This window comes from Numida meleagris, chromosome 2 (assembly GCF_002078875.1).
Source record: "Numida meleagris isolate 19003 breed g44 Domestic line chromosome 2, NumMel1.0, whole genome shotgun sequence".
NCBI lineage: Eukaryota > Metazoa > Chordata > Aves > Galliformes > Numididae > Numida > Numida meleagris.
The window spans coordinates 28247552-28266487 of record NC_034410.1 but is presented as its reverse complement, the minus strand read 5'-3'; the positions used below and the strand labels follow the sequence as shown (position 1 = coordinate 28266487).

The 18936-nt window shown below is 35.4% G+C and overlaps 1 protein-coding gene across 7 annotated transcripts in view; it reads left to right on the top strand.

Moving 5' to 3' along the window:
• Positions 1-18936, top strand: part of ISPD (isoprenoid synthase domain containing) — a 122645-nt gene that overhangs the window by 40865 nt on the left and 62844 nt on the right. For all 7 annotated transcript variants that reach the window (XM_021386779.1, XM_021386778.1, XM_021386774.1 and 4 more), the window contains exons 4-5: positions 5058-5162; positions 11830-11875. In XM_021386779.1, the coding sequence (XP_021242454.1) occupies positions 5058-5162; positions 11830-11875 (151 nt within the window). The remainder of the gene's footprint in view (positions 1-5057; positions 5163-11829; positions 11876-18936) is intronic.

Below are 18936 nucleotides of genomic sequence, written 5' to 3'. Positions count from 1 at the left end.
AATTTGACGCACTTTGGTTTTTAAGCCTGATCAAATTCTGTTGTTGATTTCTTAATTTTAGAATTTGGTATCTATTTAAAAATCTCCTTAATTGTGAGACTGTGAATCATCACTTCTTTACATTTTCTTAGAGTAACCTTAGTAATCTGTAACTTTTGACGTTGTGCGGTTTTTGTTTTGTCTTTGCCTTGATCACATAGCTCTCTTCCAAGTATTTTTACAATTTGCAATATTTTTTCATTTTAATTTTTTAAATCCTAACTCACTGTTTTGACCACTATGGTTACCACATAGAATACTAACATTTTTTTTTTCTTTTTTCTTGACATTTCAAATGGGAATATGACCTTTTAAAAAGCTGAAATGGCACATGAGGTCTGAAATTCCATGTTCAGCTGAGTGCTTGAAGTAACTTCTGTGTCCTTTCTTGATATCAGAAAAGTCAATACTGTCTCCTGGTTACTCTGGACCTTGTTTTATGAAGTCAGTCTGATTAATAACTAGTTCTTAGTTGCATAAGGTATTTAATCCTCATAGCAATATCCACTGTGCATTCTCACCAACTTTGTATTCTCTTTTCCATTGTGTTAGTTTGTGTGGGCTTTGTCACAGTGGGATTGGGATTTTATCTACTGTGACCCACTGCTACTGGATGTGTGGAGCAGCAGTTCTAATAATTAACTTCAGTAGAAAATGTTTCAGGGATGAACTTAGTTCAACACAACTTTATTGCACTTCTTCCTTATTCACCTGGTTCCTCCTTTTGTTTGCTGCTTCCATTCTCATATAGTTCTTGTGTATAGTATATGAAGTTGGCTGTTTAAATTTGGCAACTTCTGGATTCCACGGTAATGAACATGATAAGTGTGATCAAAAAAAGAAATAAATTCAGATTCAGCAAGTGTGCAAACGTAGTAAGATGTGCTGGATGTTGAGCAGCAGTCAATTTATGGTGTAGTGTATGGACACTAACTGCTGCTGAAAAGGGAGAAAGTACCAAAGATGATACAGACAGTACTTACAGAAGCCAGGCCAATTTAATGCACACTTTTAAGGCATGTACATAATAGAGCAAGACTGAAGATCTTCTTTCAGTTAATACATGAAGATTATTAATTTTGTTCCTTTAATTTGTAGGCACATAACAACTCGAGAATTATGAAATGGTAAGAAAATGACAAAGCTGTAATGAAAAATTGTATTGCCTCTGTTTTAGTTCTGGTTTATGGTTGTCAGATCTCATGTATCCAAAGTCTTTTATCAATTAAGTACTCAGTAAAATAATCTTAATTTAAACAGTTAAATAAATTTTTATTATAAATACTGCTTCTTTATGATTTTAGCTGTTCAAAGACTTACATTGGAAACAAGTTAGCTTGTGGACTTTCAGTGTGTCCCAGTACTGTCCTACATTGCTGCTCTTTTCTCTGAGGTTATGTTCCATTTTTTATGATCAGCAACCACAGCGTAGCTTCATTCTTAAGCAGTAATATTATTTATCAAAATATTTCTAAACTAATCTGGGGAGTGGAGGTAAGAAAAATTGATGCAATGTGAAAATCTGGATCTCAGTCTCTGCATAGCACTTAATTCAAACATCCACCCATGGAAAACAAATAAAAAAAGCACCCACAAAAAAGTCAGTCCCCCAAACTACCTATCAGAATGCCTTTGAATATTCAACAGATTAAAAGCATTTTTAAGTAACATATTTTCTTCTGTGTCATTTACAGAGCTAAGTTAATCTGTTTTTTTTTTCTTTGTGTATATGTTTTGTGCCAATATTTTGTGCTTTTCCCACCATTTTGAATTTGTGGTCTGAAGCTTAAACTATGTCCATTGTTTCACAAAGCTATGTGTACATGACAAGTATGGTTAACTGCACTGTGTCAAAATTTGTTAAAAAATGTTTCAGTCAAAACAAGAGTTTAGGAATAGTAATATTTTCAAAGAGGTGATTGCAATGTAAATTAGCTCTGCATGTACAATGAAATAAATACAGAAGATTTAGGTTGCTAATTTTTGCATGCCCCGAGTGGGTAAAAATTGATATTCTACCATTCTTTAGTATAGGTGTTCCCTGACAGTGCTTAAATTCAGTAACTCAGTTTCTTAGAGCAATATAGAAGCTTTCAAATTGTGCATCTTAAACATGGATTTAAGTTTCATGTGTGGAGATTTGATGTATGGATAAAATATAAATTAAGGTGGTCTTGAGTTGATAGTTCTATTTCATTGTTTTCCTCTGACATCAGTATATTAGCTTGCAGGAGAGTACGCTGTACCAATATGTTTAGGTTTAAACAATTACCAATAATTAGAGTAGTAAATGTCACGATGTACAAGCATTAGCAAAATATGTTTTTAATTATTACTTTGCTTTGTGTCATATTTCTTTCCTTGAAGTCAGCAATGTCCTTACGATGCTTAATCTCATTTATGGAAATTTTCCACTCCCAACTAATTATGTGTAATTAATACTAAGCTAATAAGCTAGAGTTGCTTGGTCTTGTCCTAGTAATTCATGTATTTTTAAAACTGTAACTTAATTTTAATTAACACTAATCTATTTCAAAGATAAACAGCTTTTCTGAAACTTTCTTCAATTATAAGGCAAGGGAAAAGCACTTTCCAATTTACGTTATTCACTTTAGTAGAAAATATTTTCCATTTTACTTTAAAACTTTCCTAAAAAAAAAAGCAAAACAAAACAAAAAAACCCCGGAGTATTTAAAGAATACAAATAATTTATGCATAATTTAGAAATATTCTTTTTGTTTCACTTTTTCCTTCAGTGTTCTAAAATAAATTTCCTTACTTTTCAAATTACTTCATCTTTTTTTTTTTAATTCGTATTTTTATTTGGTACTAAAATCTCTTAAAAACCACTATAAAGGTTTATAACGGCTAAATTACTTTTCTTTCAAACTGGATTGTATAAAAGGGTCCTTGTTTGATTGCAGTCATGACAATGATCTAAAATGACAGAAATTTCTAGTTTAAATAATACAGAAATGACAACTATGATTTTTCTAAGACTTCTCTCCATAATAATAACAAAATGTGGATGTATAATGTTGGTTAATTCTTTAAATTTCACTAGTACATTATAAAGCAAGAACAGAAACTAAATGTGTTTTTTTGTATTGCATTTTTATTAGACATCTTTTGCAAATTGAAAAGGAAAAAAAAGGTGAGTTGTATTGTAGCACTCTTATTTGAATCTTTAACTCACTTTGACTGTTCCATTCTTAACAACTTTGAATCCTGGAGGACACTCTGAATGATGCTTATGTATTGATGATGTTTTACCAAGGGCTTGATAATGAAGCTGAATGGATTTGGAATAAGAGGAAAGGATTTATTTGAGTAAACGAGTAACGATAGGACAAGGAGTAATGGTCTAAAACTTGAACATAGGAAGTTCCATATTAACGCGTGGAACAACTTCTTTATAGTGAGAGTGATGGAGCGCTGGAACGGGCTGCCCAGAGAGGATGTGGAGTATTATGTGGAGGTATTCAAGACCCATCTGGATGCTTACCTGTGTGACCTGTTGTAGGGTACCTGCTTTAGCAGAGGGGTTGGACTTAATCTCTTGAGGTCCCTTCCAAGTCCTACTATTCTGTGATTTTGTGATTTTTTTTTCGAGGTAGAGATGATTAAGAAATGTTATGGACTGAGTGTTTATAAGGAAAGATGAAATTGATAGGTAAATGTAGATAGAGTAGTATACTGTTCATAAAAGGATGGAAACTCACCTGTTTATTACCACCTTCAGTTGGTACCTGGACTTCTAATATCCATTTCTAAGGAAAAGTTAGTTAATTGTTCAGACGTGATCAAATGGCAAACTAAACATTAAGAATAAGTAGGGAAGAAAGGGAGACTGGAAGGAAAATCATTATCATGCAATGTTAAGTCTTGTTTCTTTGTTATTATGGACAGTTCTAATTTTTCTACAAAAGAAGAGTTGTGTTAGAGCTGGAAGTGTTTTAAAGAAGGGCAGAAGTGTTGATCAAAGTTGTAAAGTAGCTTCTGCATATGAATTGACTGACTAAATCTTTTGTTCTCTATCCATTGAAAGAAATAACCAAGAAGAGATGTGGTGAGTGCCGTAAAGGGCAGGGAAGGTGGTTTTGCGCTTCCTGTTCTGTCAGAACAATAGAGCATGAGATTAAAAGGATGGAAACAACAACAAAAAAAGGAAGGAGATCTTGTATTGCAGTGTGTGGCTTAAGCTATGGTACTTGCTGGTGGAGGTGCTAAAAATGTACTACTATTTAAAAAGTAACTGGGTAAATTCAGGATTCATTTGTCACTGAGGACTATTCCAGCAGTCGCTTCTGGTTCAACGTGCTCCTCAAGGACTTCTTTCTTTAAGGGTTTCCTAAGGCTGGGTAATAGCTTTGTATGAGGCCAATGGAGTATACGGTGAATGTAACAAGGTATTGTCTCATGTACATATCCTTGATTATCAGCCTCTATTGCATGCTGGATGCTAACTAGCTAGCCTGTGGCTACCTTACCAAATACATTTATTATTATGACAGACCATAGCTTGTAACTTCTCACTGATTTAGTCAGCCATAGAAAGATACTTGCAGCACCTGGTTGCATTCTTTTGCACTTTTATAAAACACTGTTTATATAAAGTGTTTATATAATTGCATAGTCTCAGGGGTTGGAAGTGACCTCTGAAGATCATCTAGTCCAACCTCCTGCTAAAGTGGGTTCCCTATAGTAGGTTGCACAGGAAAGTGTCCAGGCGGATTTTGAATATCACGAGTAGGAGACTCCACAACTTCTCTGGGTAAGTTGTTCCAGTGCTCTGTCACCCTCAAAGTAAAAAAGTTTTTATGTTCTTCATGTGTTCCAGTTTCTGTAACAATTGCTGAATATTTTGAGTTAGGCATAAACTTATATATGTTTTACTTCTGATACATTCTGAACCTATAGCACACATTATTGTGGATTGTACTGCTGAGAAAGATGTTCTATTACTTAAAAGCATAATTTCTTTAAGACTAATAAAATATTCTTTTTAATTATAACAGTGTACAGACTATGATCTGGACTATGGAACAGAATGTTTGCATCTGGCTCTGAAATACTGTCAAATAAATGCTAAACTTGTTGAAGGAACAGCTGACCTCTGGAAGGTAAAGAGTGTAAATATTTCTATTTTCTTATACATCTGTTGAAATTAATAAAGTCAACATTTCAGATAGATTTCATAAAACCATGAAAATGCAAATGTGTATGAAGTGTAAAGTTTTTTCTCTCAAATTTCAGAATTTTGAAAATAAAAGAATGTTCTCTGACAAGAAGTCAATTTTCTTCTTGTAAATATTCAAAGAAATAAAATGTGTACTTTCAAGAGCTGATGAAGGTAAAGGTTCCTCATACGTCTGCCCATTGATAAGCATTCTTTGTACAGATTGGTAGTAGCCTTACTGTCTTGAATATTAGAAACCAATTTTAAAAGATCAGAGCACTGATTAAGATCAGATGAATGGAGATTCTCAACCTTTGCAGCATTCAGTGCTAAACCAGGTAATAAGAAATATAATAGAGTCTATGATAATCTTTCAGAATTGGGAGAGGGAGACTAGATTTGCAAGATACTTTGAAGAGTTCTAGTTATAGATGAGTTATTTGTGACTGCTCCCAGTATTGTAAATTCAGAACTCTCATGTTGCAGTAACAAAAGGATTAATAGCTACTCTTTGGAAAGCTATTTTCAGGTAGAAATATGGAGGTTATTCTGAAATTTAATATATTGAGAGAATAATGGATTTTTTTTAATGAATACTTCAGCCAGTAGCTGATAATGGCTGTGGAATTAATATTCTCTTAAATCCATCTATGCAGTTGGAGGACATGTCACAAGACTAAATTGCTAGAAGCGTGGATTAAGTTTCTGGTAGCAGCTTCACATGCTTACTTGGGTTTCAGGATGCAAAAAGAAGAGCATCTGTCCCAAACTCTAATATTATATTGTAGCTTCTGGAAAGAAATAAAGCTAGTTTTACAAAATATAGGGTTGAAAAAAATCTGTTTCTTTACTTAGTCTTCTGACCTTGAGTTGGATTATGTTAGTGCCTCTTCCCTTACCTGTTGGGTGAATTTGGTTGGGTGGTTTGCCTATTTAACCTCCCATCATTTCTTTATCCATAAAATAATCACTACTCATGCTAAATTATTCTGGAATTTTATGTAAAAAAATGATAGCATGAAGTAATGTATTATTCGCTATTAATATTATTAAAATTTCTGATAATTGTCATTAAAATGTCAGTTATTGATTCATGTTGTCTTCTCTCCCTCTTGCCTTCATACCATAGATTGTTCTAATAATAACTTTGAAATTCCTACTAAGTTCATTTTGGTCTTGGATTATCATGAGCTGTTTTGGGGTCATCATTTTAGACAGACTTGGGCAGATGTTATCCAAGATAATTAATGAAGACAACATGTATCTGGAACTAGGAAAACAATCTAGGCACTTTAATAGTTTGAGAATCTGTAAAACTATATATGTGTATCTGTAAAATTAAGAATATTCTTTTATGAAATTAACTTTTTCCTGCTTCCTCTAAATCCTTTGCCTGTTTTCCTCTACTTTTTCTATGCTAACATTGCTTGTTCTCTGATGTCAAATACCTGGCGAGAAACAGTTTGATTTTTGAACAGTTCATAATATTCAAAAACCCTAGGGAGTTTAAGACCTCTTCAAACAAGCTTTTTTTTTTTTTTTTTTTTTAAATATCAACGTCTGACAGTCTATGGGTTCCTAACAACTGACAAAGCAGGTGTGTATTCAGGTGCCAAACAATATGTCCCTGTAGTTTTTAAGTAAGTCTATCATTTAATTGTTTTGGATTGTAGTACATTATTCTTTGTCAGTAGCTGTTGTGTCATGCAATTAGTAAGTGTTCCTTTTTTTTTTTTTTAAATTCATTACCATGTTGAGGGATCTGGAAGCAGCTCAAATCACTCCATCTGTCTCTGACAGTAGTTTTCCTCCACTGGGACATGATTTGTAATAATATGAACATAAATCTTGAACAGAAAGGTAATTTCCTGAATCTGCAGTGCAAATTTCCTGTCCCATTTAGCAGCAAAATTTACTTATACATCGGTTGCCTGCAGTAACTTTTTTCAGTATTTTTCTGTGGAGATAATCTTTCTGAAACAGATTATTGTCTGCTTTCCTTTTTGGTCTTCTAAAGGACAGATTCTGTCATGCAGTATGTGTGTTACTACTTTTTGGAGGGTTTCATTGTTCTCATTGTAAATCATAATGCTTATGTGAAGAGTAACAAAATAGATCCATAACATTTAATTCATTTGTTGTAGTGTTTATTTAGTTCCCTGCCCACAGCAGGGGGTTGAAACTAGATGATCTTTAAGGCCCTTTTCAACCCAGGCCATTCTATGATTCTTTATTATCTGTAGATGCTACTAGTGCCCAGTAGATAGCATGTAGTCTTTTGATCTAGAATTACAGAATAATTAAGATAGAAAGAAACAACTGGATGTCATGTAGGGGCCAGGTTAGTTAGATTAATCTGGCTGTGCAGAGAGGGCTTCATCCATATGAATTTTCACTCTATCCAAGAACAGAAATTTCATGTAATCTCTTCAAAAACAATTCCAGTGCTTACCCATCCTTACGTACAGACTTGTATTTTCATAAGATCTGATCAGCATTTCCCTTGCTGCCTTTTGCAGTGGGAAAGGATGAGAGGAGAACAGTAAAAGCCTGCAAGAAAAGCTTAGTTTACCCTATGACCAGTAATATGATCCATTCCCACATTTAGCCTTCTGTTCTATGGGCTGACCAAGCCAAGTTCTTCGCAGTCCTCTGCTGGACTTGCTCCAGTTTGCCAGTGCTTGATACTGGAGAGTCCAAAACTGGAAACAGCACTCAGGTGTATTCTCAACAGTACCAAGTACAGGGAAATAATTACTTCAATTTATGTTCCATCTAGTTTATTACAGCCCAGTTGATTGGACTCCTCAGTGTACTCCACACAGATTTTGGATGGAGAAGTTTGTTAGCTAGTGACATACCTGGGTATATCATGGAGAAGGAGATTCTGCCCAAAAAGATGAAAATATTGTGGACCAGATGAAAAGAATTTCAGTGTTGACAGTAGTGTGTAGTGCATGACAATAACAACAGTGCCTATTTATGTGCAAATACTGTGTTGCACCTGCTGCACAGCAGCCAATCTGTTTTACATAGTGTATGCAAATATACTGGTGCCATATCTTTAAAGTACCCATACATACTAACATCCTATTCCCTATCTTTGTACTGAAGAGTCAGTGACACTTGTAAAGCTTGTCAGAGCATTCGAAGTCATAAAAATGATGAGATTTGTAAAATAACAAGTTGTTTCTGCAGCAAATGCATGTAAATTATAGAAGCTGCAGAGGAATATAGCTCCTTCCTGCCTGAATAGCACCCTTGTGTTGGTCACTCTATACCATGCTGTTTAGCCATTCTATGCCAGGGTGTTTGGCAGGTGAATTGAGGCAGTACCATTAAAGATGGGAACAATTCTCAGTTTCTGAAGTTTGATGAAATTCAGAGGATTGCCAGTTTTCTCAATTTATTTGTGCCTATGAAATAGTTAGGAGCTGTTGCTGTTTGTTACTGACCATCCTTCAGAAGCAAGATTGTTTTTCTATAGGTGTTATCATTACATGATTTATAATATGTTGTTGTTCCTTTTCTATGAAGTTTTTCGATCCTGAGATACATCATACTATATATGCCAAGAACTGATGTTGTTCCGATGGCCTCAGTCTTCTTTTTTCAGTGAGAAGAAACAGGATATTCCATCCAGACAGATGAGAACTGAAGTAATAATTCCTCAAAGATCTTTTTCTGAAACCTCAGAGGTTTCAGAGTATGTGTAACAGAAAAACTGCAGTCAATTAACAGGTAGAGAAGAGTTTGTGTATTTCAAATATTATAAAAATTTTCATTTTGTGTGGACCTTGCATCTTTAAAGAACACATCTGGTATTTATAAGAATTCTGTTTGTACATACGTCACTCTGAAAGCAATGCTTTTTATTTATTTTCATGTGACCCACCGTCTCACATCTGCTGTGACGGTGTCATTGCTAGGAAAATGATGTCCACGGAGTCCATCTTCAATTGGTCCAAACAGATGGAAGTCAAAACGCTCCAAATACAGACTAATTACTGGATGTGGTAGGATAGTCTAGCCAAGACTGTCAACATGCTCCACAGTCTTCAAACTGGCATGGGGCCTGATGTTATTGTGTTGCAAGAGAAAGGTTGTCTTCTTCTCTGTCCTGACTCTGGAAATTTCAGCCTTCAGTTCAGTCAGTGTTGCAATGTAGTGGTCATACGTGATGGTTGCCTGGGTTCCAGGAAAAACAGAAGAATCACTCCTTTCCTATCCCAAAAGACAATGCACATCACTGTGCCCTCTGAGGGCTGTGCCTTGAGCTTTTTCATTGATGGGGAATCCACATGTCACCACTCCATGGACTGCTGTTTGGACTCTGGCTCATAGTGATGACACCGTGTCTCATCACTGGTAAGGATTCAGTCCAGGAAACTGTCACCTTTAGCCTTGTATTGGTTCAGTAGGTTCTGACAAACTTGTATATGGTCTTTCTATTCCTGTGTGAGCATTTGTGGGACCCACCTGGTGCAAACTTTGTGATATTCCAATGTTGCTGCCATTGTTTCCAATGCATTGAAGCTGATATTCAGCTCCATACATGGTTCTCTGGTTGTAATCTCCTGATTCACACAGATGAACTGATTGAGATGCTCTTTATTTTGTGATATGACAGCTGTGTATGGCTGTTTGGAATGTGACTGGTCTTTCACATCTCTGTTCCCACTGCTGAAACTCCTCACCCACCTCCTCACTGTACTCTCATCTGCTGTTTGGTCTCCATAAATGTTCAACAAGTGTCAGTGAATATCAGTGGGTGCATTTTTTCCTCATGGAGGAATTCAGTGATGCACCTTTGCTTCATTGCACGTCCATCTTAGACACCATTTTGTCAGACTGCCCCTCTGCTGTCAACTGTTGCACAGTGACAAATTGCAATGGAATATTGGCAGGAAGGTTCAACCTCGGCTGCCATAAGTCATGGGCCAACATAATAAAATAGGAAGCATTACTTTTGGATCAGCCTTCATATATTAGGTGCACAATCTGCATAGTGTTAAATAACTCAAAGCTGTTGGAGAAAGTTATTTCTGTGTGTATTTATTATTTTCTTGAAACAACAATACTCTGGTAGAATGTTTAGTATCACAGAATCAAAAAACAAACAAACACCTGTCCAACAATTTTGAGGTTTTTCAAATATAGCAGATATTAATGGATTTCATGTAATAGAATACCTTTACTAGATAGATACAATCGTTTGTTTACAATACAAAAAGGTGGAGAGATGTTTACTAATTAAGACTATTCTGCCTTTGGGGAATAAACAGGTGTAGGTTTCATATTCTGCAGTCGTGAGTTATTGCTGTTAATATTTGATATAGCGATTTTCTGTATTGCAACAGTTGCATTCAAAATTTCTTGAAATGCTGGATGTTTGAGTGGACTAAATGAAAATTAATGTTGTCACATGAAAATATAATATCTGAGTACTTAGAAGTATGTGAATTTGATGTTGATCAACAATATAAGGAGTACACTGCTATAGGCAGTGTTTGATTATCAAAGAGTTAGTTGGACTAATGTAATTAATATCAACCAGCATGGAATGTATTTATTTTGTGAAATTGACTTCAAGCCTATTTTACAAGATTATAGTCTTGGCTCATAAGATGTTAGTGTTGATGTAGTACTTGGTTGGCAGAAATTTCACTTCTGCTACATGGCATCTTAATTAAAAAAAAGAATGACTATAATTGTTTTAGTCATTAAATAGATTAAAAATTAAATAACTGATATTTTTGAAAAGGTAATTTTCACCACTGGCAGAAGCTGTTTAGTCTCTAACACTGAGCTGATACATTTTTACCGATAAAGTTTGCAAAGGACACAAAGTTTTATGGAGTTACAAATAAAAGGATAATTGATCAGAAGCAAAGTATGAAAAGTAAATTACTTTTTATTTGGTAAACTGATGTAAGCAAAAGGCATGCATTTCATTGCGGCCAACTGTAAAGAAGTATGTTTAGAAACACACGCAAAAAAACCCAACGTAGTCCATGCCTGTAGAATTGTTCTAGGAAGGCAGAGACTTTGAAAGTGCTGTAGGGGTAACAGTAGCTGGCAAGCTTTTATTGTAGGCAAAAATACCTTGTGCCAGCCATGGATATGGAAACAAGAAACAACGCTCTCATTAATAGTAATAGTTTTACAGGACTGAAAAAGTTCACCTATATCAGTAAAAGAACTCACTAGGCTTCTACCTGGCTGGTTTTTATGTCCACGAGTCCTTTCAAAATGAATCTATTTCATGGTTAAATTACAGAGTAAAAGTACAGTTTTTTAAGGAATTATGAAGCAGAATGTATGAAAATCGGTGCAGTATCATAGTTTAACAATTCTTTAAAGGGTTAAAAGTAGGTGTGTTTTCAAATGAATTCTAAGTAGGTCTAAGTATTTTAAAAAATGTTTTAGGTCTCCAGTAATTTCTGCAACTTCTCATGAGTTGCTAGTGATATTTTATCATAATTAAGAAATTGACAATATCATTTCTTTATGGTATTTCAAATGTAAGGAATTGCCTTCAAGGTGTTGTTTTATTGGTTTTGCATTCCTCCCTGCTGTGTTAAATCTAATGGGGTTTGTCTGTCCTTTAGGTGACCTACAAGCGGGATCTGTATGCAGCTGAATCAATTATTAAGGGTATGTATTTGTTCTTACGGCTGCCAGTTTGCATATTCCTGGGTCTGTTGTAGTTTTTATGTATGCTGTTGTTTTAAATGTCTTTAAGAAAAGTTTTATGATGAGCAAAATGTGCTTAGGCAACTTCTACCTAGTTTTCTGGGATATTTTAAATTATGCATTATTGACCTGTATTATTTACTACTCTTAGAATATTCTGAGAATCTTATAAAAAGCTGTGTATATAGCAAATAGAGATTAATTTTGAAAGACTTTATAAGCAATAAACAAATATTTGTTTGTTTTCGAGTTCAATTCTGAATATGTCCCATCTTTGTAAGTAGTAGGCAGAAACATCTATTAACTCTTCAGTTCTTTTTACTGTTTTCTCATAGCAATGATATGATCTTGAGATATTCCAGTAAGTAGGTATATTTCTATTATATATACTTAATCATATATATATTTCTATTATAGATACGTTATATATGTATGCACTTAAATAAGTGTTTTTAAATGTATATAAATACACACACGTCTATATACACACTTTGACTTGATTTTAACTTTTTCCTATGCTGATGTAATGGTTTAATAGCAGTCTAAAAACTAGATTTAGCACAATCTAGAAAGGAAGAAGTTGTAAGTACTTCATAGTGAACACACTGGTTATTTTAAACTGAGAGACACTGATTCAGGTGACTCTTGTTTGACTTTTTGTTGAGAACTGAGGAATAAAAGCCCAGAAACTAATAAAGAAGGGGGGACTTCAGATTAAAAATATCTTTCCAGAGAAAGGAATATGGTGAGTCACTTTGATGGATTGAGTGTTGTTAAAATAACTGGTTTAGCTGCTGACTTGAGTAAAACAGTATATGCTGAGCACAGCTCAGCCACTGTAGACAAGCAAGAAAGCCTAAACATAGCTCAGATGTTTCTGTGGTATTCTGCACATTGCTTCTCTATACCTCCTTGAATACAACAAATTTAAAATTTCTGGCTATTACAAATAAATATTGCCTATTTTAGTATACGAATTGCTGGAACTAAGGAGCATATCATGGAGATAGGAAATTCTGGTTTTGGAAGGGACTTGTCTCTTGTCTCCACAGCTGGCAGCTTAGAATCCTTGATGCTTTATTTTGAGTAGGATTCTTAGAGGTACCGGACTCCTCTAGCTTTCAAATTTAAGATTTCCAAGCATTTTAAAGCCAAGAATGTGACTAGGAGTAGTCAGCATGAGTTTTCAAAGGCAAAATTATAGCTGACCATTCTGATGGTCATTTCATGGTAGAAGATTAGTTATGTGGCTGAGAGGAGGTCAGTGACTATTGCTTATCTTGATTTCAGGAAGGCTTTTGACACTGTGTCCCATAACATCCTCACTGAAAAACTGATGAAGTACAGATTAGGAATGTAGACAGTGTAGAGGACTGATAACTGTCTGAACTGCCAAGCTCTGAGAGTGAGTTCTGGCTAGTGGACCCTTCTTACAGGTAGGACTCTATAATGTTCTACCTCAGGAGTCAGTACTGGTTAACTTCACTAATGATCCAGATGGTAGGACAGAGCATACCCTCAGAAAAACTGCAGATGGTGTAAAATTGAGAAGAGTGATTAATAAACCAGATAGTTGTGCTGCCATTTCAAAAGGATACTGACAGGTTGGAGAAATGGGTGAACAACTTAATGAAATTCAGCAATGCAAATGCAAACTCACAAACAGGGAAAGAAATAACCTCACACAACAGTACAATCTAGAGCATGACCAGCTGGAAAGCAGCTTTGCGGAAAATGACCTGTAGTTCCTTGTGAACAACCAATTGAACAGGAGCCAGCAATGCACCCTTGCAACAAAGAAGATCTGACAGTCCCCTGGACTGCATTAGGTAGAGCACTTCCAGCAAGTTGAGGGAGGTGATTTTTCCTCTCTACTCAGCCCTGGTGAGACACATGGAGTGCTGGGTCCAGTTTTGAGCCCCTCAATGCAGGACATACATGAACATACTGGAACAAGGCCACGAAGGTGATGAAGATAGTGGAGCGTCTTTCATAAGGAGAAGCTGAGAGCGCTTGAACTGTTCAACCTAAAGAAAAGAAGACTCGTGGGATCATATCTGTGTATGAATACCTGATGGAGGTGAAGTAAAGAAGATGGAGCCAGACTTTTCCTCAGTGTTCAGCAAAAAAAGACAGCAGGCAATGATATTGAACTGAAATATGGAAAATTCCATTTAAACGTCTGGAATGCCTGGGAATTTTTAGGATTCTCAGTTTTTGAATTACAACATTGGGAGGCTGGAATGGAGACTGTCCATGATTTCCTAGGAATCATTTGTTCAGCTGAGTTTGTTAATATGTTTCTCTTGGCATACAGAACTTTTAAATGCCATTTTCACAGAATCATAGAATCACCAAGGTTGGAAAAGACCTCCAAGGGCGACTACCATCCAGTCCAACTGTCTACCTACCAGCAATATTTCCCCACTAAACTATGTCCCTTAGTACAACGCCTACACATTTCTTGAACACCTCCCAGGACAGTGACTCAACCACCTCCCTGGGCAGCCCATTCCAGCACATGACCACTCTTTTGGAGAAGAAATTTTTCCTAATATCCAACCTGAACCTTCCTTGGAACAACTTGAGGCCATTCTCTTTTGTCCTGTTGCTAGTTATGCAGGAGAAGAGGCCAACTCCCACCTCGCCATAACCTCCTTTCAGGAAACTGTAGGGTGCAATAAGGTCTCCCCTGAGCCTCCTCTTCTCCAGAATAAACAATCTCAGTTCCCTCAGCTGCTCTTCATTAGACTAGTGCTTTAGACCTCTCACTAGCATCATTGCACCTCTCTGGATGCACTCCAGGGCCTCAATGTCTTTCTTGTAGTGAGGAGCCAAAAACTGAACACAGTACTCAAGGTGCAACCTTACCAGAGCTGAGTACAGAAGGACAGTCTCCTCCCTAGTTCTGCTCACAACACTATTTCTGATACAAGCCAAGATGCCCTTGGCCTTCTTGGCTACCTGGGCACATTGCTGGCTCATGTTTAGCTGAGCATTGATCAGCACCCCCAGAACCATTTCTTTCACACAGTCTTCCAGCCACTCTGCCCTGAGCCTATAGTATTGCCTGGAGTTGTGGCCAAAGTGCAGGACCTGGCACTTGTTCTTGTTGAACTTCATCCCAACATCCCAACCTCAGCCCAGCAATCCAGCCTGTTCAGATCATCAGCTCTTACTGAGTTAGATAAATTACTTAATATTTCCCAAACAGTATTTTTAACTTATGGGAAGCTTTGAAAACAGGGATGTGGTCTGACTTAAAATAGAAAATGTCCTCAAAATATGCTGTTTCTGCAATTTGTCCACTTTTTTTTTTTATATATATCTGCAGACGGTATTGGATATTTAAAATATACAATCAGAATTCTTTCTGCCAGTAAGAGGTTTTTGCAAATAAAATACAGAAGTTCTTGGCTTGACCTAGTGATTATCAAGGCATGTAATAATGTTCTGAAATCAATGTGCTCTTGGAATAGTATGTAGTAGTTTTCACTTAACTTTAACTGATCTTTCTTTGGATAAAACAGTTCAGTTTGATTATAAATTTTAAAAGCTTGCATACTGTTACTATACCTGTCACATAAGTGAAATGACTTGCAAGAAAAAAACAGTTGATAGAACAAATCAATGTGGAAAGCGGGGATTTTGTGGTACAGTATGATATAGAATCAAGCAATGATTTTTATTTCATTGATGAATAGGAATTAGAAGTAATACTTTAATAATGGTTCAGAGGAACAGAGGGAAGCTTCCAATCTTTGACAATTGCAAAAGTAATTATATTAAAAAAAAATTCTTTTTTTTCCAGTCTAAATATAGATCCATTCCACTCGTCATTATGCTTGTCCATAACTAATGATCTGATTTGTTCCATTGACTTAACTTCAGTTAAATCATCAGTTTTTGTTGTCAGTACTAAGCTATAAGAGTAGTTAAATATTAAGAAAATCTTCTGAGATCCTATTTTTACCAACAGCATCCAGTTTGTTTTATCTAGCAATATACTAATTTGTCTATACCTGTATGATAGTTCTTAGTGAATTCCTAACTCAGATAGTTTATGCATGCATTTACAGTACAGGCTTTTAAAATTTGAGGTATTATCTATATTCTTAAAAAATTTGTCTATATAGTAGAGACTTTAAAAGAAAATTCTTTCTAATGGTGATATTAGTAAGGAAATATGGAATCTGGTACAGTTGTTTGAATTTACTGTTTGATTACAATATTTGAAAATATTTACTGTAGCAAGAATTGTGTTTTTGTTATTCAAGCCTGTTGAAGCCATTCATATCAGCATAAAATGATGCAAGCAATGAGTCAACTGAATGCATGTAAAATGTTGATCATATCTTGGCAGAAGTTCAGTATTCAACTTGGAAGAATCTAAGCAAACTCATATTTCTCAGCTAATTTTGATCTCATTTTCCTTTTTCCTACATATCTTTCATATTTACTTTGCGGTTGAATACTGAGACTCAGTCATTACTAGATTGAGTAGAACCATGTTCATCTGTTGTAGTTTCCTTAGAAATAAAAGGAGGTGTTACTTTTGGCTGGACCCATGCATTTATAACTGGGGTAAGAATGCTGTAAATGACTGCTGATTTTCTTCATACTGTTCATGGTTATGTATTTTACATGTGTATTTCATCATGTTGTCACATTTTTTACTTTCACAAAAGCTGGTACAATCTTTTTCAGCTGTTGGATATGATAAAAGATTTATGTGGTTTAAAGTAGAAATGAAGACCTGCACAGTGGTAAATCAGGCTAATCTCTTGCTTGATCTTCACTCATACGTTTTGTTACTGTGGCACTATTTAGTATATTTGCTTCAGTAACCGCAATAGTATTTTATTGTGCCTGGTCTGTATGAAAAAATGAAGTTCCTTAAAGTTTAGATTTGCTTTTGCAGTGTTGCATGAGTTAAGGAAGGGGAAACCTCATGTTCTTTTTATGCAAATAGCATAATAAGAGCCCTTAGCTAATGAGAACACTCTCCAACAGATTTATCTTAATTAAATATCTTTAATGAGGGTTTGCGTAGACGGTGCTAATGTCCACGTCTGCATTTTGAGAGCTGTGCCTTATCTTTTCTGTGCCCTTGAAAATGTTTCAAATACCAGATCTTCAGCTGATACAATAGAACTTAATTTTATAGCAGAGAATTGAGCCATGTAGATTAAAATTAGGTAAGCATTTTATTAACAGTTTGTGCAACAATGAAGTGAAAATATATTTAAGGGAAGATTTTAGTTTTAGACCTAGTGAGCATTATCCTGCCTTGCTAAAAGCTTTTGCTTGAGGTTGGCTCCTGTTTTGTCTGTAACCTTGCTGAGCATAGCTAGCAGAATCTTTGTGTTTGGTTTGGTAGGCCTCAGAAGCACTGTACTGCTAGGATTTCCCTGTTTATATGGAGAAGAGGATGCCAGTTCCTGATACTAAATATCAGTTTGGGCATGAATGGTGTTACCTTTGGGATGGTGATCTACGTGGTGGTGGTTCTTTGAGCTGAGTTTTTGGTGAGGACGCAGGCCTGTATCACGTACTTGGGTGGATTCAGGCTCCAGGTTCAGACCGTGTGGAATGCCTGAAGGGACAATTCTGTATGATGCTGTCAGGCTGGGTTGCAAAGTATTAGATCTCAGCGTGCCACATAGTATGATGTTAAAGTCTTCTGGAGGAGTCCCTAAAGCTAAATGGGTGGGCTGGCGGGATGGAGGGCACTAAGTGCACTGGCCTCACACTGGCTTCCCACTGCTGGGGAGTCTTCACAACTCATTTTTTTATTGGTAAGTGATCCAATTTGCTTTGCTGGATACATATTTTGTCACACGAGGAATTTAGGAATGATGAAGAGTGTTTGTATATACATATTTAACTTTGGTATTAGTGCTCCAAATTTCATATCATTTACATTTATACTTAATAGTGACTTGAAACTACGATTTCCTTCAACTTCAGAGAATGCGTTATCTTTTTTGTTAACATGATTGTTTTATTTAGAAAATCATTTTAAGCTACATTTAAAGTACTTGTTTGTTGAGAATTCTTCAGCCAACTGTTCACTTTCTGGTTTTAGTGACTTGAATTTTAAGCTTAGATCAACTGATCTTTAAATGTTTACATTTTTGTGCTAGAATATTAAGGTTGCACTTGTGCCTGTGGACAGTTTTGCTAAGGAATATGTTATTTGTTGTTCAGTTTGAACTACTATTTGCTATTCTGTTTCCTTTGAGGTACTTTTGCATTTCTTTGTCCATATATTAAATTATAATTATTGAATTAACCAAATACAGGAAAAATGATTATGGTAACAAGTACCTGGCAATTAAATGTCTGAAAAAATACAATTAATCATGTGTCTATGACTGTTTTTTCAGTCAGCTGAATTACAAAAAGTAGCAAGTCCCAAGTGTTTTACAGAAGCATAGCCAGCTTTTTAACTGCTAGCCTAATTAGATGTAATAATGGACAAATTTCAGCTTGTTAAACTTGACTCAAGTAGAAATAAGAAAAACGTACATGCATACATACATTGTACTTTACAGATTTATATTTATAAGTAAATATATCATTTACATTCAAGGCAATACAGTTAAACACTTCAATAATGTAAATGGACTGTTATTTATCTTTAGAGACTGTTTTCATAAAATGTCTTAGCAATTTGCTTATTTCCTCTAGTTTATTTTAAACAACCACATTATGAAAATCTCAGAGTCCTAATGTTTTTTTAAAACTTAGTGCTCTTCTTTAGTTAAGCAGGTATGAACTTGTAGAGTATGCAGACAAGGTGGCACATGCCTACTTTTAATAGTCTTGAAGTAAGAAAACATCATCTTACAATAAACGTGACTCATCTAGAAATGCAGTTAAGATCAGGGTAATACAAAACATCCTAAAAATATTTCCATTACGACTACTGCCTTCAGGGCAAGTATCTTTGAACTCTAGTTCCAACATGTAAACTTTAAATGTCACTTCTCAGTAAAACTGAAAAGTAATTTAGAGTT